Source organism: Dreissena polymorpha, chromosome 15 (genome assembly GCF_020536995.1).
Source record: "Dreissena polymorpha isolate Duluth1 chromosome 15, UMN_Dpol_1.0, whole genome shotgun sequence".
Lineage (NCBI taxonomy): Eukaryota > Metazoa > Mollusca > Bivalvia > Myida > Dreissenidae > Dreissena > Dreissena polymorpha.
In genome coordinates, this window is record NC_068369.1 from 31,050,079 (window position 1) to 31,076,964 (window position 26,886).

Consider the following 26,886-nt stretch of genomic DNA (forward strand, 5'->3'; position numbering starts at 1 on the left):
ATCACATTTTATTTTCAAGTGAAAGAAAACAGATTGTTTTGAACATTAAAACAAAATCAAGTTCTTCTAATAAGCCAATATATAAACATCATTCTGTTAACTAAGCAAACTGTTTATAATATCTAAATAGAATGGATATGCACAATTTTTTATGAAACTGTACATTTCCATTTTTTTTTTTCAGCTGCAAGTTCAGCGTTAGCTTTTTCTAAAGCTTCTAATTTTTCACGATTAACTTTATCTTCAGCTGCTGACTTTTCACTGTTATATTTATCTTCAGCTTCTTTCAACTTTTTAGCCGAGTGTGCATCTGCATTCCTTTTAAGTTCCATTACACGATCTTTATATTCACGTTTAGCTTTAGCTTGAGCTCTTTCCAAGCCAAGCTTGTGGTTATCTTCAGCTTCTTGCATTTCACGTTTATGTTTCTCTTCAGCTGCTTTCAGCCTTATTTCATATTCTTCCGTTGCCCTTTTTTCAAGTTGACTCTTAAAAGCTTCTGCAGCGTCATATTCTCTTTGTCTTTGGTTTTTGCGTTCAACTTCTGCAGCTTTAGCTGCTTCTTCTGCTTGTGTAGCAATTCTAGCAATTTGATCTTTAGCAGCTTGAACAGCAGCTTCAGCAATGTCTTTCTGAGCATTAGCACGAGCTATAGCCTCTTCAGCAATTTTCTTAGCTTCTGCTGTTTTTGCAGCTTCTGCAGCTATTATAACAGCTTCAGCAGCTTTAGCAGCCCTGGTAGCTTCGGCAGCTCTTGCAGCTTCGGCGTCTCTAGCAGCTTCAGCAGCTCTTAATGCTTCAGCAGCTCTTAATGCTTCAGCAGCTTCAATGTCTTGTTTAAAACGCAAACTGAAGTGAGCAATTTGATCTTTAGCAGCTTGAACAGCAGCTTCAGCAATGTCTTTCTGAGCATTAGCACGAGCTATAGCCTCTTCAGCAATTTTCTTAGCTTTTGCTGTTTTTGCAGCTTCTGCAGCTATTATAGCAGCTTCAGCAGCTTTAGCACCCCTTTCAGCTTCAGCAGCTCTTGCAGCTTCGGCGGCTCTAGCAGCTTCAGCAGCTCTTAATGCTTCAGCAGCTTCAGTGTCTTGTTTAAAACGCGAACTGAAGTAAGGAATAAACTTTTTCACATTTGAACTGTCAATGGAAGAAAATATATCTTTTATCATCTCTTCTTTTTCTGTTTGGGAGACTTTATTGTCTATATACAATTCTTTGGAAATACAAAATTTCAAAACAGATGTCAGTTCTGCATGTTTGTCCTCAATAATGGAAGGAAAGTTTTTTTCAAGGTCATCTTCACTTTTAGTAAAAGTTAATATAACAAAAGCGTAATCATTAACGTCGTCTCCAAAGTATTCCATGATTCTTTTGAATTGGTCTTTCAGATCAGATATCTTATTTGGATCTATTACAAAACAAAGTGCATGAAATCCTGGTTTCAACATTCTCTCTGCTTGTAAGAGTTGCTCCCTTAAATCTGTGTCACATGGGCTTGACGGATCCTTCACTTGGAATTCCACAATCTCTATTTTGCGACAAGCATTTTCCCCGTTCTATAAATAAACAAATGTCAGAACCTTTTTTTAGTTTATGGAACACTGTATGTGTGTGTTGGTTCTTTATTAATGGAAGATAGTAAAATAGTAAAGCTCAGAAATACTGTTACATTATACGTTAGATGTATAATATTGTTAACATATGGACCATTATGTTGTAACATTATTAACAAATATTTCAAATACCGTAATTACTCTATGTTTTCGGACACTATGTTTACAGACACCCTTTTTTAGCAAAAATAATTATTTTTTGTGACTCTTTATTTTCAGACATACGGGTTTTCGTCCATAATTAATGACTCTAAGTTTTCGGACAGTATATTTAACAGCGCTATTTTACCAAATTTCGGTCCTGTTTTGCATATCTGATGATTCTTCGATCATGGGGTTTTATAACCGGATTAACGTCATAAAACCCTGCAGATGCATGCTTGAGGGCAATGGACCATAACATTTGCGTTATTGGGTAAAAAACCTTGTAAACCGGTATAAAACACTGGTTTCGCCCGAAAATCTGATTAAAGAAATCAGTAATGAAACGTTGAAAGCCATAATGGAACAACGGATTCATGTGAATAAATATCAATTATGATAATCTTAAACAACTTTCTTTTGAAAATTAGCATAATGACAATGAGCGGGGGTAATGCCAATTGACAGTTCATTTATCTACCGCCATGGTACTATCCTTCTCATGCAGTATGATAACTGTGACAAATACTAAACGCTCCAAAGTTTGATGCATACTATTGCAAATTTTAAGAACAATGGAAGGTGTAAGACAACAACTATTGGACACGAACAAAGAAAACATAGTTTGCTTGTTTATTGCGTTAATGACAGGTTCATACTAGCGCGTATTGGTACATCACATGTTCATCGTTGCACTTGTTGGTCAAGGTACAACCTTGTAGTAGCTTTTTGGAAAATACATTTAGCAGTTGAAATTATTTGAAATGCAGTACAAACATATATAAATGTCATTAATACTATACAGCGTGGTATTTTATAAGCACTTGCTATTACCTATAGTTGTTGATACAATTGACGCTATTTTCGGACACTTCAATTTTTCGACTCTAAATTTTCGGACACCTGTATTTTGTGATATTTTTTGTATCTAAGTTTTCGGACACGAAAAATAATAATTATTTTTAAGTGTCCGAAAACATAGAAAAATTAGGGTAAATTGAAAATCCTGTTTATAAGATTGCTTCATGGCAGGTGGGCTGGTGTTGTGAAACTATTGGTTTCCAATTAATAACGTAAGTTTGCATTGATCAACTTGACCAAAAATTTGGATACAGCAAGTTTGCATTGTAACCTAGCTTTGAATTGAATTTCGGCAATGGTCAGGGAAAGGTCGAGGGATTTTTCTCACAAAATAGGTATCTTCTCAGAAAAAAATGAAAAAACTACACAAACACCAGTTTCTGCTCAAAAACATTTGTTTAAATGTAGATATTTCTCCGAAATTTTGTGTGTAGAAATATGCAGACCAAGCTTGTGACTTTCTTTGGGAGTAGTAGGGTCAAGGTCACTATTACTAACAATAGAAAAACGTGTTCAGCCCAATGAAGTTTTGATGGAGGTATTGTGCTTACATGTTTTTGAGGTAGCTTACATGCAGCTCTTGAATTTGGGACTAGTAAGGTCAAGGCTATGGTTACTAAAATCGAAATAAATTTTTCTAGTCAATTACTTGAGTTTGGTTTGGCCCCAAATGATTTGGGATGCCTTGCCAAAATAATATGTGTTGGTAGATTATTAACAACATAGTTTGGGATTGCTCAATGATATAACCCTTTACCGCTCATATATGCATTTGACTGTATTTGTAGTCGCTGAGAAAATCCAATTTAATTTAAAACTTTTCTGAGAAAATACAAGTTCTGAAGTCTTTATTTCCAATTCTAAGATAATGATGAACAGCATACCGGAAAATACCTGAACAGACTCTGAGTTTCTGAGGTTCTTTGATTATTTTGCAGGATGCTATGGTTTACATGTATGCAGGTTGCATATAGCCATTTGCTCTTTGCTATTAAATAAGGAAAGGGTTAAATATTACAATAATAAGTTAAGTGTCATATGTTTCTTTTAATACTTCCCATAAAATATCTGTATATGCTAGCAACAAAAAAGTTGTTATAGGCGGTATATTGGACTTGGTTGTCCATGACTGTGGACTTCCTGCCATCTGATTTCTTGTCCGGGATATATCTTGAAAAACCTTAAAAAGGCATCAACTTCAGATTTCAAAGGACACAAGAGACACTCTTGGTTTTATATTTGTGGAGTTTTTGCCCTATTATATTTTGGGTCCGCCTTTGTCAGTCCTGCATTGGAAGTTGCCTATCAAATTTTTATTTAAAAGACATCCTCCTAAAACTTAGATGTAAACAAAATGTAAAAAGAATGATTCGGTATGAATATTTTTCGAAGCTGTTCAAATCATTTTGGGCTGTTGCGTCGGCAGGTCACCAAATTTGAAACTAGGTTGAATACCCTGGCTTTCTGTAAGTATGTCCCTCTTTCCTCTGTCCCTCCGTCTCTTTGTCTGTCCATAGACTAAAACATGTCCTGATGAGTTTTTTTACACTTTTCTACATACAATATTCAAACATGTATTGTTCTTCTTGATTTGAAGTGATGAAAGTGCGTTCTTATTATCCATCATTAAAAATTACGGTGATATGTAAACTTGAAACTTCATTGGTAGTAAGATCTGATTGTGGGAAAGTGCAGTGCAGACAAACTTTTAATGTTACTGATGTCCCATATTTTAAGAGTGATTGTCCGGTGTTAATCGTTGTACTTTAAGTTTGTCGGCATCATAAACTTGAAAACCAAAAAAGGTATCTACTTCAAACATAATAGATTGGTAGATCTCATTGAGAGAATAACAAAAACTCTTGTTTTCAAAGTATAATTGCATGTTGTATATGTTTGTACAGAAATTGTTTGCAGATCATATATATAACATAGTAAATGTATTGATTTGTAACATAATGAGTAGGGGATTGAGCAGTTCACAAGAGCCATACTATTGCTTCCATATTTTTAGAGTTATTGACCTTGATAAGTTTTTATACTGAAAGATTGACCTGAGCATATCTGGAAAATTGTACGGGGATTCAACTTAAAACTTAATATGTAGGTATATCTCAATGAGTAGAAGTGCGGTTTTTAAGAACTATAACTAAACAATTTCATAATTATTTCATTTGTGAATGTTCAAGCTGAGATGCTGATACACTTGGTATATCTTGACTACAATATGACAAACTGGCAGACTGGGATTATTAAAGGAACAACAATCACCGTTTCTTTACATCAAGTACCAGGGATTGCAACTAGTGCTCAAACAGGTACCAGAAAAAAACAAATTGGCAGGTCCACACAATTCCTTGGTGAACGATTTTGCAATAAATACCAGCTCCTGTTCAAGTTGAATGGTTCTAAGAAGATTATATGTTTAAAGTGTAGATAAATTAAACAAGTGCAGTTGAACTATCTTCTTAAGCATTTAAAGCATTGTTTCTTTTTCAAATATCCATTATACATAAATAGAATGGACGCACAAATAGCATTAATATTTAGTATTATTTGTTAATTCACCTGATCCAGAAACTGAAACTATTTAAAACGAAACATATTTAATGTGAAAATAGTGTTGCAGTTTTTAAAAATCATACATTTGCTACTTTATTAATGATTCTTTAACTATTTTGCATCTTAGATGTTTTATAGCAATAATGATTATCTCACTTTTTCGAGGTATTATTAATTAATACTGGTATCAATATGTTACCACATAAAACATGTGCAGGTATCTAAGGTAATAGAACTAGGTAGATTACAATGTATTATGTATTCTTTCGGGTAGATTACAATGTATTATGTTAGCTCAGGTACACCTACAACTCTCATTATCAGGTCAGTTCTGGATAATTGCTTATCAATGGGAGATAATTGCTTATCAATGGGGATCTGACACTAATGTGAATTGAATGGTCAGGTTCATGATACAGTAGACTTTCAGGTTAACCTGAAGTCTAAGCCCAACTATGGATATGGTAAATAGGTTAACCTGAAGTCTAAGAATAATGACATAACTGTTCATCAGGTTAACCTGAGGTTTCAGGAATGGGGTTTTGTATATAAACCTGATGTTATAATAAAAAGAGGAGTCTTTGGAATTAATGTCAAATGTTTGACTTTTGTTGGAAATGTTGGAAATAAAGTGTGTATACATTGTGAATAAACTGTAGTAGTAGAAACGAGTGACTTATTTAATTCTACTAGCTCGGCTTGTTGTACAAGTAACATGGAAATGTGTCCATATGGACTGGTGGCAGCTCCCGAAAATAAGACCACAGGTTCTTGACTAAATTAAAATTAATTTGAGATAATGTGTGCAAAGTTTAACTTTGCTTGCTACCGTCGAAGTTCTTATTTTGCGACAATAGATCAACGTCAAAGTTAAATCAGAATTAAGAGCAAACAATAAAAGTTTACTGTACAAGTTTATTTTATGCCGTTTAACTTGGAACGCTATGGCAAGAATATAATCTTTAAATAAGGACATTCTATACATACAATTTTAAAACTTGCTTATAACGTTCAACAGGGTTGTGTTAACCAAATAAAAAGTTATATGGTGCTAAGTATTTCATTCTTTATTTAATAAATCAAACTAACATAGATAATACTATTGTATATAATCCGACTTGACCAACGGTTGAATAGTAAATGTGCTAAAACATGTTATGAAAATGAATGTAAACTGCAGTTCTGTTATATCGTGGTTACCAGGATATACGAATCGCCATCGCAATATCTGGGTTGCCATATAAATTGCATATGTTTGCAGAAGCATAGTTTGGCAATTTCAAAACACATTTTATACCTACTGCATGCGTAATGTAATATACCCATATGTTATACATTGGTATAACAAAAAACAATATTCAATTTAAGTTTTCATGCCCCCGGATCGAATGATCAGGGGTATATTGTTGTTGGCCTGTCTGTCTGTCTGTCATTCTGTCCCAAAACTTTAACCTTGGTCATATCTTTTGCAATATTGACGATATAAGAGCAACTTGATATTTGGCATGCATGTGTATCTCATGGAGCTACACATTTTGAGTGGTGAAAGGTCAAGGTCATCATTCATGGTCAAAGGTCAACTATATGGCTTCAAAGCGCAGTAGAGGGCATTGTGTTTCAGCGCTTGTTTTAAATGCTTCCAATTATTAAATTTGTAATACAAAATCAAATTTCAGGTTTTATTGTTCACATAAATTTTAGAAACTTAAGCCACAATTAACGTGAAAATTGTACTTCATTTACAACATCTTGTCATTCTTCCTCAGGAAAAGCATGGGCTTTGTTATTTCATTGCTGAATGAATAATTTGCAGCGCAGAGTACTCTAAGATCTTTACTTTGTTTTTTTTCTAACTGTAGTAACTTTTTCTCTAATTTAAAAAAGTAGTATATGCTGTATCTACAAGGATGCAGTCGTTGAGATTGGTCATTATTGATCTCTTAGATGTACAGTCATTGTATACACCTTTCATGGGGACGATGTGTATTCGGCTACCTAAATGCTGATTGGCTGATACGTTACCAAGAATCAACTCATTGGATTACCAAGAATCATGTTAGTTGAAAGCAAAATAATGGTGTTAAAGGTGACACGCCCAATGACGTTAAACTGTTCATCTGTGATGTAAGGCAAGTGCAGTAATTGTTTGTCGCACTACCCAAGCGTGAATGTGATGTACACTGAAGGCGCCCAAATTCTGGACCATACTGTATTTAAAAATGAATGTCAGATTATACAAAAAATTGAATTGCATGAAAAGGAAGGGGTCCACAGCCTACATGCAAAATATTGGACATCGCGAAGTAACAGATAGCGATATAAAGGATCTGCAGTGTAGTTATATATTTTAATAAACTTATTAGATACTTAGCCTGATCTGACCCTATTCTTCTCAAATATAAATTTTGAATCTGCCTACCCAAGCCAAAAGAAGGTGTTGACCCCTTTGAGCCTTATTTGAAACTATTATTCAAATGAAACAGGTGCCAACATGTATATGAAACTTTGTTTAAATGTCTTTTTTATTGTCTGGTATACATACAAAAAGGATGACCATTAAATGCCTTTAAGCTAGAAATCATACAGTACATTCAGGAGAATGGGAATCGCCCAGCAGGTTGTCATTTCAGTCTGTCTGAGAAGATTATCAGGGATTGGCAGAGGGCCCAATGATTTTGTTATAATTAACTAGGTTTTCGGAAGGAAAAATCTGGTTATTAGATTGGTGAATGTCGGGCGGAACAAAGTTTGTCCGGACCATAACTATGTCCTTTATCATTAGATTTTAAAATGACTTGGTAAATTTGTTCATTATCAGTGTGTCATGCGAAAGAAGTACATGGATATCTCCAAGGTCAAGGTCACACTTTGAGTTCAAATGTCAAAAATGGCCATAGATGAGCTTGTCCGGGCCATTACTATGTCATTAATTGTGAGATTTTAAAATCATTTGGCATATTTCTTCACCATCATTAGACGGTGTGTCATGTTAAAGAATAAATTCGATATCTCCAAGGTCAAGGTCACACTTTGAGTTCAAAGGTAAACAATGGCCATAAATGTGCTTGTCCGGGTTATTACTATGTCGTTCAGTGTGAGATTTTAAAATCATTTGGCACATTTGTTCACCATCATTGGACTGTGTGTCATGCATAAGAATAATGTCAATATCACCAAGGTCAAGGTCACACTTTGAGTTCAAAGGTCAAAAATGGCCATACATGAGCTTGTCCGGGCCATAACTATGTCGTTCATTGTGAGATTTTAAAATCATTTAGCACATTTGTTCACCATTATTGGACGGTGTGTCATGTTAAAGAATAAAGTCGATATCTCCAAGGTCAAGATCACACTTTGTTTTCAAAGGTAAACAATGGCCATAAATGAGCTTGTCCGGGTTATTACTATATCGTTCATTGTGAGATTTTAAAATTATTTGGCACATTTGTTCCTCATCATTGGACTGTGTGTCATGCAAAAGAATAATGTCAATATCTCCAAGGTCAAGGTCACACTTTGAGTTCAAAGGTCAAAAAGGCCATACATGAGCTTCTCCGGGCCATAACTATGTCGTTCGTTGTGAGATTTTAAAATCATTTAGCACATGTGTTCACCATCCTTGGACGGTGTGTCATGCAAAAGAATAACGTCGATATCTGCAACTTCAAGGTCACACTTTGAGTTCAAAGGTCAACAGGATGTGTTTGTGAAACACAATGCACAACTTCCCCTTTTGAGCGATTTTGACTCATATATTTGACCTTTGCCCTTGAAGGAAGACCTAGACCTTAACCTTTCACCACTCAAAATGTGCAGCTCCATGAGATACACGTGTATGCCACATATCAAGTCGCTATCTTCAATATTGCAAAAGTTATGATTTTGACCCATAGATTTGACCTTTGACCTAGAAGAATGACCTTGCCTTTTCACCACTCAAAATGTGCAGCTCCATGAGAAACACATGCATGCCAAATATCAAGTTGCTATCTTCAATATTGCAAAAGTTATGACCAATGTTAAAGATTGTGCAAACCAACAAACAAACAAACCAACAAACAAACCAACAAACAGACAGGGCAAAAAAATATATGTCCCCCAGTATGGCCATAAATGATCTTATCCAGGCCATAACTATGTCATTCATTGTGAGATTTTAAAATTACTCGGTACATGTGTTCACAATCATTGGACGGTGTTTCATGCGAAAGAATAACGTTGATATCTCGAAGGTCAAGGTCACACTTTGAGTTCAAAAGTCAAAAATGGACATAAATGAGCTTGTCCGGGCGATAATTATGTCATTCACTGTGAGATTTTAAAATGACTATGTACATAAATTTGTTCACAGTCATTGGATGGCGTGTCATGCTAAAGAATTCAAGAGTTCAAAGGTCAAAATGGCCATAACTGATAATGGCATAATAATTCTTAAAAATCGCCATAAATAAGCTTTTCTTGTTTTGCGAAGACAGCATGCAAAATATTCTGTGTCAATGGAGCATGTGGGGGTATAGGTCACGTATGTGACAAAGCTCTAGTTTAAACAATACTTCAAAACCCGTAAAAATAAGTCAGCAGAGAAGCTGTTTCAAATTGAAAACCTGGTTTTGTATGTAGATGAAATTTAAGTACATACTTTATAGAGACAGTTGACAATTGACTAGGCATAGACATTTTGCAGCTTTGTTTGGCCTCATGTTATCAATTTTAGGCAAGGCCAGTATGTGTCACTTCCAGCATTAAAAAAACTAAACTTTATTATATGACTTTGTTTAACGGAATAAATTCTCAAATTCTTTCCTACTGACTAAGCTTGGCTTTAGTTTCTGCTCATTGACGTAAAAACATTTGAGACATGCATTGAAAAATGTATGTCTAATACATGTATATGCAATTCATATGTTAACTACACCAGACAGTTTTGATGTTTCAGTACTGTTTGCAACAAACTCATTCACTGTTTGTCTTACCTACTGTTAACCATTTTTCGCTAAACTGGAGCTTAGAGTTCATTCATCAATTTTAAAATTACTTACTGCAAATGTTCAATCTGTGGAGAAAGCATTGTGCATTTAACTCAACTATCCCTGCTCCAAAAGTCAAGGTCACATTTAGAGGTCCAGACTGAATAGTTGGCATGGTGCAGCTTGTTGAATAATAACAAGAATTTCTTTAAGAACATGTCTATCTACCTCAAATGTCAATGTCCTATTTATGGTTAAATTTCACATTTGGAAGTACTACAGCTTATGTGGACCGGAATTATGTCATTCATTTTGCATTTGTTAAATTATTACCACACATGCAAACTATAAGCAGACAGTGCGTCATTTATAACACCTGTGTCCCTCACTTAAAGGTCAAGGGCGTATTTAGGGGTCAAAAGTCATGTATGAGAAAGTTGAAGCAAATGTTGAGTAATATCATAGCATCTTCATTATGTTCCCAACATATATATGTGCTTACCTATAGTTTAACATGTGGCTTACCTTTGTTAGTATGTTCACCTCTGCTTTCTCTCCAGACTCATTTGTTGCCTTTTCAGTAAACAGGGTTTCTCCCAGAAGTGAGTTCCCTGTTGCACTTTTCCCATGGCCAGGAAGTCCAAGGAGGAGAATTCTTAAATCTAATAATTACCAAAACAATTATTGTATACAGCTTATCATCAATATGAATAGCAGAATTTGATGATAGACAATCATATTCTCTGATAGAAATGGGGTCTGACTGTTTCAAAGATATTTTTGCAAATTAATTTCTACCTGTGCAATTTGTAGCTAAGCTAAATTAATTTGTCTAGCCCCACAGAGTTGGAGCCATTAAGCCCTTCACTTGTCAGTATGTCTGTCGGAACAGATTACCCATTAGGCAGAGTAGGCGACTGCCTATGGGCCCCCGAGATTTTTATGGGCCCGATGAGACGGTGATGAAAGAATGTTTGTACTTACTTACATAGCCTTATCTAATTACTTGACAAAGCCCATTTTTTTTGGATTTCAATGTTATGTTCCGATTAAAGGTTTAGAATATCTTACCAAGTGACAATCATTGTTATCTTAAATTCTTAATCTAATAATTATAATGTTGTATTGGCATAACGGTATTGTAATGACATTGTATACCTATAAACGAACATGGGCATATTTGTTTACTTGCCAGCCTTGGCGCTGGTAGGCTAGTTTGAACGAGTGAGATCGACTAGGCACTGCATGGCGTTCTAGTAGGCACTAGGCCAACTAGGGGCCTGGGGCGTGGGCCCCAAATATTTCACTGCCTATGGGCCTCTGCAGTGCTAATCCGGTACTGTCCTGAAGCTTTGTTTTTAAACTCCTTTTAAACTTCTGAAAAGTCATGCTCAAACTTTCACACTTGAATCACTTAAATGTGTAGATGATTGTAAGAAAGAAATTTGGAAGCAACGAGTTGCGAGAGAAAAAGGGCCCTTTAATTTTTTTTTCTCAGTTCTAATAGCCTGTATTTTCAACTCCTGTTGAACTACTGGTTTGATCTTGCTCAAAATTTCAGTAGAATCACCTTATAAATAAGAAGATGATTGTAACGAAAAGAATTTTAGAAGAATTATGACCCTTTAATTGTCTTTTTTTTCATTTTAAAATGTATATTAACAAAAATGTTTTCAACTTCTTTTGAATTAAAACTGGATGGATCTCACTCAAACTTACACATAGGAATGAGCTTAATACGTAGATGATTGTATGATAAGAATAATTGGCTGCAACAAGTTATGTCAGAATAATTTAGGGCCCATAGTCTGTTTTTCACCTATGGTATAAATAGTCTCAATATTTGTGTTCTCAACTCCACTTTCATTGAAAGATGAAAGACCCTATTTATGTAGATGTGTGTTAAGAAATAAAGTTTTGCAGTGACATGATTTTGCAAAATTATGGCCTTTTGTCTGTTTTTCATCTATGGAATAAATAGTCAGTGCTTTGGTTTTTATCTCAATGACATTTAACCTCTTGGCTTATTTAGCTCAAACTTTCAAAGCTGAATGGCCTGTATGTGTAGATGCTTGTTGAGAAAAGAATTTTCGCTCCAACCAGTTTTAGCTGAATTATGGTCTTTTTGTCATTCTTAAATATAGAGTGAATTTGTTCTGTGTCCAGGGCCTTGTATCACAAACGTTATCAGGTTTTTTAACTCAACTCAGAAGATTAGATTTGAGTTCCCCACTCAGTTGAGAATTGAGATTGATGAGGACCTCAAAACTCATCTCAGTTGAGACCGACTCAACTTGCCGCCTCGACTCAAATATTTATTATTTGTTGAAGCAACGTTCTTCAAAAGGAGATTGATTTATAATATTTTTTTTACTGGAAACCGTGTCAATTTACTTTTCGTCTGCGACACTTTAACTAGTTAATATGCCTAGGTCTGACATTTTCTCGGAAGGCGAAGTAATGTGTTTTTTTAAGCAAATAATTCAAAAGTATGATATGCTGTACGATCAGCTGAAGGGCTCGAGCAAGAAAACAACGCGGTCAGATAGATGGAATCTATAATTACAGATTTGCGAAGGTAACTAGCTAGTTTGTTGCAAATTATTTATTTTAAAAAGTAAATCATTGTATATTTTCATGCATAAAATGCCAACATAATTATATGGTTAGAAATAGTTTTACCTTTAAAAGTATTCTGTCTCACTGCACCTTTATCAGTATTTTTAACCCATCACATGCTTTAAAGTTTAAAACTCCTAGAATGTAGACTAATTTAAAACCCACTTCATTCACTTTCAATAATGTAGTTGCTAAAACAATGCCTGTTTATTTGTCACCTATGCAGTTTAACAGGTGTTGTTTTTAACTTTAGTTTAATTGGTCAGCGTTTTTTGCCCAAATGGGAAAAGTACCTGTACCAGCCCAGTAATGGAAAAATTAGCGCGTAAAAACCCTGATATTGGAAAATTTGCGTTGTGAAATCTTGGGAAATTGGTGTATTTGAAAATTTGCTAACAAAAACCTAATAAGATTGAGAATAACTGATGTCAAGTTGTCAATATTATATTCACTATGGTTCTAGCCATAGAGCTGCATATGTAAATTAACTAAAGTTGCATTATTTATATTTTTTTGAAACCTTGAAATAGCCAGGACAGCTCATCTAGCGCATGCGCAGATTGTATCTGTCGCAGTGTAAACTGTGAATGAAATTATGATCAAATACACAATAAATGATACGTTTATGAGTAAAAACATAAATGCAATTGCTAAAATATATACTGATCATCTTAACTTTAACGATAACTTGTCGATTTTGGCCGTACATCGATTTTTTGTCGCGATTATACGTTGTGTTTACATCGCCTTTTCTAAATATGGACGGCTGTTTTTGGGGAATACCGGCTATCATATGATTACTTTTGATCGGATTTATTTTCATCGACCAATGAAAAGTTTGTTACTTTGCAAGTTGAATGTCATCATAGAGGTTCACCACGGGCTAACAAGGCTGTTTTTTTGTATTAAATGAAAGTATACATTTTCACGGCTGGTACTTGTTTAAGCCAACTTTGAGGTAGAAGAAAGGTAAGAGAAGATCGTTGTAAATGTTTGAAAATATCATTTTAGCGTTTTTTAATCCATTTTGAGTAAAGTTCACGAAAGTTTTTTGTTATAAGCCTATGCGCATTTGTGCGCTAGCCATCCGAAGATTCCCTGTCGCAAGCCTCAAGCAACTATTTTGTTTGGAGTTGTTTCCCCTGCCGAACACTCTCCAAATCAGTCACATTTATTTAATATATTTCTGCACGAATTTCTGGCTGCGTTTTCAGTTTTTGCCACATGTCATCGTAAGTAAATGATATATTTCTGATTTTTATAGTAGAATCTTGTCATTAAATATGATTTAAACAATATTTCATGGTCGTCATTGTCAATTTCTTGCCCATTAAATTTTGATGATTTCGGATGCAGCTCACAATTCGGATAATAAAATGTCCTGCGTTTTTTCTTATTGCAATGGAATGTGTGTTCATGTATTATATTTAAAAAAGGCTGCATACATCGTAGGTTTTTCATATATGACTTGTAAAACAATGTTTGAGCAAGAACAACTGGGATAAAGATAAAAAAATACTGTACATATCAACTATTTTTCAATCATTAAGATTTATTGGCATGTGTCATTAATTGTTTAGATTGTCATGAGTGAGGACCTTTGTCTGTCTGATTCTTACTCGGAGCTGCACATTGAGTCTTCGATTACAGAAGAGGACTTGGAATAGGAAGAAGAGGTTAAAAATTCAAGCTTATATTTTAGCCTACTAAACATGTATCATTCGACCAATTTTAAAATGAATTAAATTAACAAGTGTTTCAACCATGTTATTTCATACTCCGTCGTTATGTTATAATTCCTGGACATTATATATATTGTGTTAAGAGTTTAAATCCTACTTGAAGATTTTTTTAAGCATTTGAATTTTATAAACACTAATCAGCAAAATTATCAAAATGAATTAGAACTCATGTGAATTATCGAATCAGATAATTTTTATGAATGATTGCCAGAGCAAGATATTCAGTTCAGTTTTAATTTTGAATAATTTAATTGATTTTTTAAAGAAAACAATTTGGGATTGCTAAATCTTGTATGGTACTGTGTCGTATTATGTTGTTTTGTTCATAAGAGAATCCATCAAGCCCGGATTTCAGGAAGCGAAATTCCTGCAGTACCAGTAGATATTTAATATGCGGTCTGACATAAAGGTCACTTCAGTGTTACCATGCTTTAAACACTTTACTAATTAATTGTACAGCATGCAGTCTTTTAAATAAACACTTGCTCACTAGAATGTGGCATGTAAATAATTATATTGTCAGGTACATACCGTTAATGAATTATAAAATGTTGCTTACATATGTCTGAGTCAAAACAAGAAGAAAATTGATCCAAATGCAGAGTATATTTAACGTATATTTGAAAAAGATTGCATGATATATATCTATCATACTTCACTAGCACGATCATATATTGTAGATTTGGCGTAAGTAATTTTTGTTTAGAGAACATTGTTTGAATTTATATGAAATTTCCAATTAATTTCCGTACAACTTTTCATAGATAAATTGTATTCTCATTATCCCATAAGGTATTCACTAGTATAATGTTAAATGCATTTTTAACATTCTAGTACTATAGTATAGTCCATTTTAAGCAGAGTAACAGCATAATTCTCAAAACATCATAACATGTTCTGTTAACACTACAAACGTGTTTATAATTTGGATTGAAAAAAGCGCTTCTTTCACTGAACACACCAATTAAGTTAAGCTGTGTGTATTCATTTATCTACAAAAAAAGGAAAAGAAAGATACATCAGAATTCAGTAATTTAAGTTTTAATTTTAAGTTTTTCATCAATATATATTCAATATGTTCAGTAAAATATATAAGTAATATATGAGATACTCATATTTGTGTATTAAATATCATGTTATTATTTCATAGGCATTGGATTATTAATAGAACGGAACAAATAATATGATATAATACATGTACATAATTATACTATATTATTTTTATATAATCTTATAAATTTATTTAACATTCAAGCCAACAAGTTGTGTCCATTAAAACATCATTAACATGTATGTCATTGTGAAACAAAACAATACACTGTTCATTTCAGGTTCCTGAATACCCGTCATGGTATAATGAGAAATACTTGGATGAACAGGCGATCTACACCTACAAGTTAATGGACACTTACAAAGAAAATATTTAGAAACTGATACAGTTTTAGCTTGTAAAATAACATGTTAAATGCAATTGTTAGCAGTGGGTACTATATGCACAAATATCCTTCAATACATGTGTGGAAGTACGATAGTGTGTTTATTGTCAAAAACTGACAGACAAGAAGTTCTCGTTCCGATTTTTGAAATATCAATATCTTGCTTATTTGGCAACATTTTTTAATGAAATAAAGAGTTTTATTTTTTTTTAAGTGTTTTTATAAAGAATATGTATACGTATCCTAGATTTTTTAAAATTTTATAAAATGAGTTGTCCTGGCTACTTGAAAAAAAATTGTATGTTTTCCCAGCTTGGGAAAAGTACCTTTTTCCGGTATTTTACAAAGAAGGAAAAAAATCACTGTAGGTGTTAGTTGTTCAAATTCTATTGGTAAATTTGTTAAATTTCATTCTGTGTTTTTTTTAGCATTATTATATTAGATTAAATAATATATACTATACTATGTATATACTATAATATAATAATCTTATTATAGTAAATTAAAAAGCGATAACTCTTGCGTAGATTAACTTTGAAAATTATCCACAATTGTCACTTTTTAAACCTGTGAATTTATGTCATTTTTGTACGGCATAACATCATTATTACAAAACTAAACTTAACGTAACTTACCAGTTGAAAAAGCATTGAATTTAGCCTCTATTCCTCTATATTCAGCCACTTAAGAGTTAAATTGACTTTTAATATGGAATGAAAACATTTTCAACATAAGTAAGACATTTAATTAAATTTTGAACGTCTTTACAACAAAACAAAGGCAAAATAATTTACATATCAGGTATTTTCTTAGTTACAGGCCGATTGCAGGAAGGAACCCTACCAATCTGTACAGTCATCATTTTTATTGGAAAACACTGAATTTGTGTAATAATTTTGATATAAATCATTAAATACATATTCTAATAGACTAATAAATACAAGCATACTATTTAAAAGTGAATATTTTCAAAATTATTGGCATTTACACAACATGTGTGGAAAATTTTGATAATTTTTTACCTTAATTATATTTTTCCCAACAAAATCTAAAATTCACATGTTTTGAAACAAAAAACAACTGCTGTGTGATAGAATTTTCTAAATAAAGATAAATAACTCAAGTTTTATCAGAAATATATCATTATAATTTCCAAAATAAAGGGGTGGCCGAATCTATAGGAATGAATGAAACTATAGGAAAGGAGGATATAAATTTGTCATTTAATTTGTTATAAAATTCTTGAGTCACCTTCCCGCAAAAGTGTGTAAAATGCGCATTTAATTTACGCATTAATTTATCAAGTGCATTTTCTGTTTAAAAAGTGTGTTTTTTCTGCATTTTTCTCAAATAATACACTTTTTGAGTGTATTATTGCACTTTTGTGTATTTTTAAAGTGTATTTTCCAGTGGAAATAATACGCTTAAGTACATTGTTTTTATTAAATGTACTAAAGTGCACGAATACGCTTCAGTTTTATTTGTTTCCCAAAAACTGCACTTCAAGTTTATTTAAGTGCATTTTAACTGCGTTAATTAACTTGATGAAAAATGCACTCAAGTGTTTTATTCTAGTGCATAAATGCACTCAAGTGTATTTTTTCATACTAGAAAATACGCTATAGTGTACTTTTAAGTGTATGAGTGCTCTAAATATATATTCAAGTGTATTTTATAAAAATGTGCACTATTAAAAAAATACGCTCTAGTGTATTTCTAAGCGTAATTGTACACTTAAAATTCACTCTCGTGTATTTAAAAAAAACAGCACTCAATTGTATTTTATAAAAATGTGCACTATTAAAAAAAAACAACACTCTAGTGTATTTTTTAAGTCTATTAGTAAACTTAAAATTCACTCTAGTGTATTTTTTAAAATACAACACTCAAGTGCATTTTATAAAAAATGTGCAGTATTAAAAAAATACGCTCAAGTGTATTTTTGAGCGTATTAGAGCACTTAAAATTTACTTAAGTGTATTTTTAAAAATACGCTTAAGTGTATCTTTGAAAAATGAGTATTATAAAGATAAATTCACTGGATATTGAGAGAAACCAGCTTAAATATGAACTGAAACAATTACATCAAATACACTTTGTAAAGAAACATATTTATTAACATTAAATAACATTTCTACATAAAATGTTCTCTTCTGATGGCCATAGGTTGTTTCTAAATAAAATCACAGCATACAAACAGGCATTCCACAATATATTTTCTTGGTCAAGCACTGAGCGCTTTTGCCCACTCCTTTTTCACTCCAGTTGGCCGACTTGTGAAGGGTAAAAATCTTGTGTACAAGCCCATACATCAGGTAGTATCCCCGTTTTGCTCCCTATTCATTGTATTTTTGCAGGCGATGATGCACATTCTTTCCTCAGGATCTTCCAATCAATGTAATTTCGCCCTGGGCAGGGATGTATAATAGGGGGATCCGCAACTCCATGCATAAATCCAATAACGGCGAAAATATGCTGTCGTGGCTGATAATCCAGTCAGAAAAGCCGAAAATGTTTGTTTTTATAGACAACACGTAATAGCTTAACGGTGTTTACCGAGATGATATTTGACCTTGGTAATTTAAATCACGATTGTCACGTCATTTATTATTCAATATTTAAAATGTTACCCATTTTAGAAAGCTGAAATGTTGCTCTTTCTAAATATTATATTTATATGTCAATTCATAGTATTAAAAAAAGATTTGACGAGTTTAACACGAAGTAATTACCTTTTGTCTTCCAACTGCGGCTTTGTGTCGGGTAAAAATATCGCCACCTTCACTGTACAATATACTATTGCTTTTTCATTTTAGGTCAGAAATTTGACAAGTAACATTCATTAGAAAGCTTATAGATAAACGTTTTTTTTTCTGTGTTATTTTTAATTGTTTTTTTAACTATTAAAGTTATTGCGCCGAGTTAAAATAAAATCAAGAAGTGAAACTCCAGAGACTTTTACTAGCAGCCACGGTCGATTTAAGCGGCTGCGAGGAGCGATCTTCAATGTTAGATTACTAAAATATTATCATTTTTACTTAAATATTTACGCAGTAACCATCGTTCGAAAGCTTCGAAATTGATTGTTTATATTAAGTAATTTAATTACAAAGCAGATGAAAAATAATTCGGAAATCGCGATAATATTTTTTTTATTTTCTAAAGATGAAAAGCAGGAAAAAAAATAACTTAACTGATCAGGTCTATTTGTGTACTTAAATCGTAGTTTACTCGTGCTTTTTAATTGTCCTAGTTCCAGGACTTATATAAAATTCAATTCTGACAAGTTCTGTGTGTGGATAGTACAGGACGTTACGTCATCCGGTACGAGAGAAGCGGTCCTTTGATGTCGGGTAGAGCACAGCTGTGTGGCATGTCCACAGTGTTATTTTAAGCACGCTTAGGAATTTTGGCAGGACCTTGACATGTGGTTTATGCCTGGAACATGTTTGCATAAATGTGTTATAAGCATTCGTGGTTAAAATGAGATCACGAACGTGCATGTGTTCTTACAAAAAAATAATTAAACCTATTCAAAAAGGATAATAGTTGCGTTTTGGGATTACCGAATCTGGCTTATCAGGTTGGTATGTGTTTCTTAAGTTACTGGAACATATTCGCAAATAAACGGCGATAACATATATGTTTGACTTATTTGTCACCATTGATTACTCTCGATGATTATGGTGGGACAAGCAAGCGACTGTTCATATCGGAAATCGCGCTACTTATTTATTTGTGTTCTCAACCGCGTAAGATACTGCATCTGTATGTTCTGCCATTTTCCCCCAAATTCCAACTTAAATAGCATTATAATCATTGGGTAGAAACACACACAAAAAATTGAAAGCTATTCAGTAACATGAGTTAAGTTAATTTGCAGCTTCCATTTATATTTTAAGATGTTTTAATACACTTGATGCTTCGTCTAAAATATACCATAAACTCGCTGTTACTCCTATAATTCTGCCATTTTCCCCCAATTTCCAACTTAAATAGCATTATAATCAATGGGTAGAAATATACAAAAAAATTGAAAGCTATTCAGTAACATGAGTTAAGTTAATTTTCAGCTTCCATTTATATTTTCAAGATATTTAAATACACTTAATGCTTCGTCGAAATTGGTACATGTCGGCGTGTTTAACATTCATTTTAGCCATGCTATATATCCACTATCGAATGCAAATAGTTTCGTGCATGCGCAAGAACTGCACGACAGCATATTCGGCTTAATATCGAGTTGCAGATCCCTCTATTATACATCCCTGCACTTGGGCAAGAGTTTACCCTTCAAAATAAAAAAAAAAAGTTCACATTAAAAATGAGGGTAAGAAATCCATTCAGAAATGACCAGAATAAGCTATAAATGAAATTTAAGATGACAACAACCATAAAACACAGCCATAATAATTCACTGTACACAACATTTATTCTTTTCATTTTTATGTTTATCAATTTTTGTTTCTAATTGTGTTGTTTTTCCTTAAAATTGCATTGCATTTACTTATCCATTTATTATGGACAATACATAAATATAATAATGATCATAATTAATTCAATACAAAATACAACAAGAGATGCATAAATGAAAATACAACCTGTTACAACTGTTCTTCAGTATCTAGCCACTTTGAATCACCTTTGCTTTAAACTTATTGTTGATTTTCACATTGTAGTAAAAACACATTGTTTTCATCATACAATACTTCATGCTGACAGTATTTCAAGACATTTCACACTACAGTTTAAGTCAAAATTAATATAATTATGACTAAAATGTAGCTCAGATTCAATTGCTGAAACCTGCTTGTTTTCAAAAAATTAGACTCTGCCTATCCAATCAAAAGTGGCTTGTTTTCAAGACAACAAACTATTAACCAATCAAAAGAATGCAGATGGTTGACACCCCTTCGTTGGGAATAGATGTAGCACTGATTAACGCAGTTAAAATGCACTTAAATACACTTGAAGTGCAGTTTTTTGGGAACTGTGTTTGATGACTATTTGATTTAATTGTGAGAGTGCTTATCATTTATCTGGTATCATACTGTGACAGCTTGAAATATATGCACTGATAAGAGACATTTCAACACCAAATTATTTATTGTATAACACACATCACTGAAAACAATTCTTCTCTTTGTGACCTTAAATTGAATATCATTACTGAGAAATGACAATCTGTTCATTGTTTATGAAATCAATAATATAATTACAATACATGCACAAAACCTTTAGCATATTATATTTAATTGAGAATGTGTTAATATAACATACTGAATGGTGTTATCAAAAATTATAATAATATTATAAATATTATTTTAATTGCCTTTTAAAATTCATGCTAATAGTCAATGTGGTAGACATTAGTTTTATTTTGCGTTAAATATCTTAATAATATTTTGACACTTTCAATATTTTTCATTTTTGACCCACAGCTTGATTTTGTTGAACTTGTTATTTTTAAAGCTATTCTACTTATTCACATATTTTTTTAGGAGACATTTTAATTGCAACAATTCGACCATTTATTTTACATGAAGATTAAAAATAATTCAGTACAATCCTGCTATTAAACACATTGCTGTCCTTTAACTTCAGTTATTTTCAAAGTGTTCTGTTTATATCAAATGATTAAACATATACAGAATAATAGAGTTGTACTTAATTTTACAAAGATGCCCATAGAAATACACTTGTACAGAAAGCGTTTTTTTTGGCAAATAAGAAGATACACTTAAATGCACAAAAATGCACTTCTTGCATAAAAAGATACGCTTTGTCTACAAAAGATACACTAGCAATAAGCTTGTTTTGAAAAAAATGCACTTCTAAGATGAAAAAGTACAGATAAATACGCTTGAAAAAAATAAAGATACAGAAAAAAATGCACTTTTATGTATAGTGCACTTACTTATGAAAAAAGTGCAGAATTATTACACTTATAAAAAAGCAGAAAAAATACACCGTTTTAAGCGTATTTTGGTAAAAAACGCATTTTATTTTGGGAAGGGTGGTATTCGCTTGATTTCATGGGAAAAAACTGTCATTAAATCCTAGACTGTGCCACTCGCAAAAATATTAAATTCTCTGAACATTCCTGAACTTAAATTGTTAATCTACTGACACCATTTTTTTAATTCTATTTCCTATTACATTGTAGCCATATTTCTTTGAATAGTGGTTTTTTCCATGCATATACAGCTCATCATCAAATAGATACCACACTAATGCAAACATGAAAACACATGTATGCGAAGTCAGAACAAATACATATAGCACAGTGTATTGTACAGAAATAGCTTAAAAAGCATATGTTAATTATTTATAAATACTGCAAAATAGTCCAAATATGAAACTAATGATTTAATTATAAACAATTATTAGTCTTTTTCAGTTTCAGTGTTTATGCCCCCTTTTTATGCCTTCCCAAAACTTTTGGGGGAGCATATAGTCGCCGTTTCGTCTGTCCGTGTGTGTGTGTGTGTGTGTGTGTCCGTCCGGAAGTTTGTCCGGGCTATTTCTCAGCAACCAATGACCGGAATTCAATGACACTTTATGGGTAGCTTCACTACCAAGAAGAAATGTGCATATCATCAGCGGGTTCTGGTCAGATGATTTTTCACAGAGTTATGGCCCTTTGAAATTGTCCAGTTAACATTAACATATATAGTGCAATTCTTGTCCGGGCTTTTTCTCAGCAACAGATGACTGGGATTCAATGAGACTTTATGGGAAGCTTCAGTACTAAGAGGAGATGTGCATATTATCAGCCGATTATGGTCGGATGATTTTTCACAGAGTTTTGGCCCTTTGAAATTTCCCATAAACTGTGCATATAGTGCAATTCTTGCCCGGTTTATTTATCAGCAACTAATGACCGAAATGCAATGAAACTTCATGGGAAGCTTCACTTCCAAGAGGAGATGTGCATATCATCAGCCGGTTCTGGTCGGATGATTTTTCACAGAGTTATGGCCCTTTGAAATTTTCCATTGTACATATAGTGCAATTATCAGCAGGTTACGGTCGGAAGATTATTCACAGAATTATGGCAATCCTTGTGAGGGCTTTTTCTCAGCAACTTATGCCCGGGATTCAATGAAACTTTATGGAAAGCTTCACTATCAAGAGGAGATATGCATATTATCAGCCGGTTCTGGTTGGATGATTTTTCACAGAGTTATGGCCCTTTGACAGTTTCAATTGTACATATAGTGCAATTATTGTTCGAGCTTTTTCTCAGCAACTTATTACGGAAATGCAATGGAAATTTATGGGATGCTTCACTACCAACAGGAGTTGTTCATATTATAAGCAGGTTATGGTCCGATGATTTTTCACAGAGTTATGGCTCTTTGAAATTTTCCGTTGTACATATAGTGCAAATCTTGTCCGAGCTATTTCTCAGCAAATTATTATGGGAATTCAATGAAACTTTATAGGACGCTTTACTACCAACAGGAGATGTGCATATTATCAAACGGTTATGGTCGGATGATTTTTAACAGAGTTATGGCCATTTGAAATGTTCTATAAAATGTACATATAATGCAATTCCTGTCCAGGCTATTTCTCCCCAACTACTGACTGGATTTCAATGAAGCTCTTCCTTGAGGAGATGCGCATGTTATTAGTGGGTTCTGGTTAGATGATTTATTATATAGAGAGTTATGGCCCTTTGACATTTTTCAGTTGCTTAACCATCCATCGTTTTATTTTGTCAAAAGTTATGACCCTCAAGATGTTTCCTTTTATCTGAATATATAGTGCAATATTGTGACAAAACAAACTTTGGGGAGCATCACCCATCTGCGACGGTTTCTTGTTTAGAGAGTTATGGCCCTTTGAAATTTTTAAGTTGCTAAACCATCCATCGTATTATTTTGTCCAAAGTTATGCCCCTCAAGACGTTCCCTTGTATCTGAATATATAGGGCGATATTGTGACAAAAAACACTTTGGGAAGCATCACCCGTCTCCGACGGTTTCTTGATTAAAACGGGGGTATATTATTTTGGGCATGTCTGTCTGTCTGTCCTTCATTGTGTGTGTCTGTCTTAAAACTTTAACCTAGGGTCAAGTTTTGTCATAACGTTTGCATGTTTGATGACAGCATCTTGATACTTGGCATGCATGTGTATCTCATGGACTGAACATTTTGAGTGGTGAAAGGTCAAGGTTAAGGTCATCCTTCAAGGTCAAAGGTAATTTTGTTTTAAATCAAAGCGGCACATTACCCCGGAGGCATTGTGTTTCTGACAAACACATCACTTGTTTTATAATGTATCTTTTTAGAAAATAAAAACACTAAATGAACTGTTTGTGTACTGGATTTATACAAAGATTGAAAGCTGTCTCCCTTTTAATGTTTACTTTGCAACCAATCAACTGTTTTATCAAAGAACCTTAAAAAGACGTAAAACAGCGATGCTGTAAAACTCTCGATCTGTGTCGTGTTCTGAAGCAGGAATAACTATGAATTTATTCATATTTCGACACAGAGCATCTGTCACGCGATTGATGATTCGTCCCAAGGAACATCTTGAGTTGCGTGGATAGCTGTCAAAGGGAAATGATGACAGCCAGTCACGAAGAATTGGAGAGCTATCAACATTTAGAGCAAAAATGGCACCAGCAATGACCCACGAGTTGATGTGTCTAATTCATTGAATACAAATACAACGATGACATTAATGGTTTCTGGGCAAAATATATACCTCTCTCTAACCCCTTCACCCGATAAAACTTCTAGCGGGTTGCTTCGGTCCGCAAATACGCGTTCAATTGACTAACACCTTCTTAAACGATGCATGCGTTCAACAAAAGCGGTCATGTTTGAGCTTTGCTTTATAACTTGAGACAGGTATAACGCTTTCTCAAATATTTGTGCTCAAACTCAAAGTTAAGTCCTAATCAAAACTCAAAAACGTTTCGTGATCACCAACTTGAGCACTCATCTCAAAATTTGAGCAAAAACTCAAAGTTGTGTAAAAATATTGACTTAAGTTATAATGTTTGTGATACTAGGCCCAGATGTGTGTTGCGGGGGCATCCTCGTCTGGTACACATTTCTAGTTTATCTAAGAATGTTCTTTGAGACATTTTGTCAAACAAATAAAATAACAAAAATATCTACAATGAACTGAATGAGAGTAGAGGACACATTTATGACTCAATCTTAATAAACCTTTGTCAAAAATGTTATTTTGTCAATATCTAGGTCGATTTTGAATCAGGGTTAATCATGTGTTTTAAAACAAGGCTACCAGGTCAAATCTATAATTAGATATTGGAGTACAGTGTATTACACTGTGGATTGAGGTAAGCGATTAAGAGCCATCATGGGCGTCTTGTAGTTGAATTATTGTGCATGCACCTTATCTGTTAACAATGATGTGAATGTTACCTACGGCTTTAACTACAATGCAAATTATTACCTTCTTTGGCTCGCTCAGATCCATTGCCACAGACTTGATTCAGGTAAAAGTCTGTAGCTCTTTTCTGTATCTCTCTGGTAAGTTTGTTTTGGAAGTATGGCTTTGGTGCTTTGGCATTGGCTTCATCTACAGCTGTTAAAATATTCCAAACCATTTCTTCTTTACGATATTTGCTGTTATCGATAAACAACATCTTTCCTTTACAGCGTTTTCTAAGCTCATGAAAAGCGTTTTGCCCCATGTCATCAGGCTTTTCGTCTCCTCCATTTATGTATTTGTTCATTTCTGCTTCAGAGGCCATGTAAGTGAAAATGACAAATGCGTATTCATCAATGCCTTTTCCAAAAAATTTCAAGAAAATGTCAACAGTTTTTACTATTTGCATAGAAAATCTTTCTGGTTTCAGAACCAAGCAAATAGCATTGAAGCCTGGCAATGTCAGCCCTACAATATTGGCTATTTCTTTATACACTGATTCATCATTAAGGGAGCTGTCAAAAAGTCCAGGGGTGTCCACAACTTCTATTCTTCTTCCAAATCTTTGTTGTACCTTTAACATTTTATTTTTATATTTATCAACAGTATTCAATGAGCAAATGAAACAAAACAAACAAGAGATGTGTTTGTCAGAAACACAATGCCCCCTACTGCGCCTCCTGAAAAAAAGAGAGAAAAAAAGTGATATTTGACCTTGAAGGATGACCTTGACCTTTCACCCTCAAAAGTGGCAGCTCCGTGAGAAACACATGCATTTAACATTTTCTATTATTTTCTTTACCTTTGACCTTGAAGGATTAGCTTGACCCCTCTCCACTCAAAATATGCAGCTTCAAGAGATACACACGCATGCCAAACATCAAGTTGCTTTCTTCAATATTGCAAAAATTATGACCAACGTTTAAGTTTTCGGACGGACGCATAGAGTGGCAGAAGGACGGATGGACTGACAGTTCAACTGCTTTATGCCACCCTACCGGGAGCATAAAAATGTGGCATATGAAAGGTCAGGGACACAATTGTGCTTCACCTGAAAGTTCATAGAAGCCATTATGTAACATCGGGCATAATATACTCTTTCTGGCTCACCTGAGCATAAAGTGGTATGAAATGTAATGATCATTTACATTTGGCATCTTGCATAAATATTTTTACATGGTGGATTTTAAACAAACTTTGAATTGTCAGATATGCTCCTTTGGCATTCCATTTCCTAAAAAAATCTCTATTTCAAGGAATGCTGTGGCTGTCCCAAATTAAAAACAAGAAGGCCAAATGTCCTTGAACCTTACACTGGATATGCTCTGTGAAGTGACATTTGACCTAGCTGTTTATCCCTTATGAAACATATTTTATGTAGGCATATATATTTGTTCATGCCTGTTCAGGATTATGAAATAACCTGACACACATGTAAACCTTATCTACCTGACTTCCCTTAAGGTCAAGGTCTTACAACAGCTTCTTTAGTGCTTTGAGAAGTTATACGTTATTCTTGTATTGATA

The 26,886-nt window shown here is 33.6% G+C and overlaps 1 protein-coding gene across 1 annotated transcript; it reads right to left on the reverse strand.

The window, feature by feature from the left end:
- Positions 1-25,942, reverse strand: LOC127860318 (GTPase IMAP family member 8-like). Its single transcript, XM_052398325.1, has 3 exons — positions 25,384-25,942; positions 10,670-10,806; positions 1-1,556 (listed from the first exon to the last, which is right to left on the reverse strand). Exons 1-3 carry the CDS (start codon positions 25,940-25,942, stop codon positions 150-152), a joined length of 2,103 nt encoding a protein of 700 aa, XP_052254285.1. The 3' UTR covers positions 1-149.
- Positions 25,943-26,886: the final 944 nt, after the last annotated feature.

Bases quoted from the DNA above. Each gene is read 5' to 3' on its own strand.
- LOC127860318 (XM_052398325.1), bottom strand. From the start codon at position 25,942: ATGTTAAAGGTACAACAAAGATTTGGAAGAAGAATAGAAGTTGTGGAC. The intron at 10,807-25,383 runs GTAATAATTTGC...GGTAATTATTAG, and splicing joins ATCTGAGCGAGCCAAAGAAG to ATTTAAGAATTCTCCTCCTT. The intron at 1,557-10,669 runs GTAAGCCACATG...GTTTATTTATAG, and splicing joins AGGTGAACATACTAACAAAG to AACGGGGAAAATGCTTGTCG.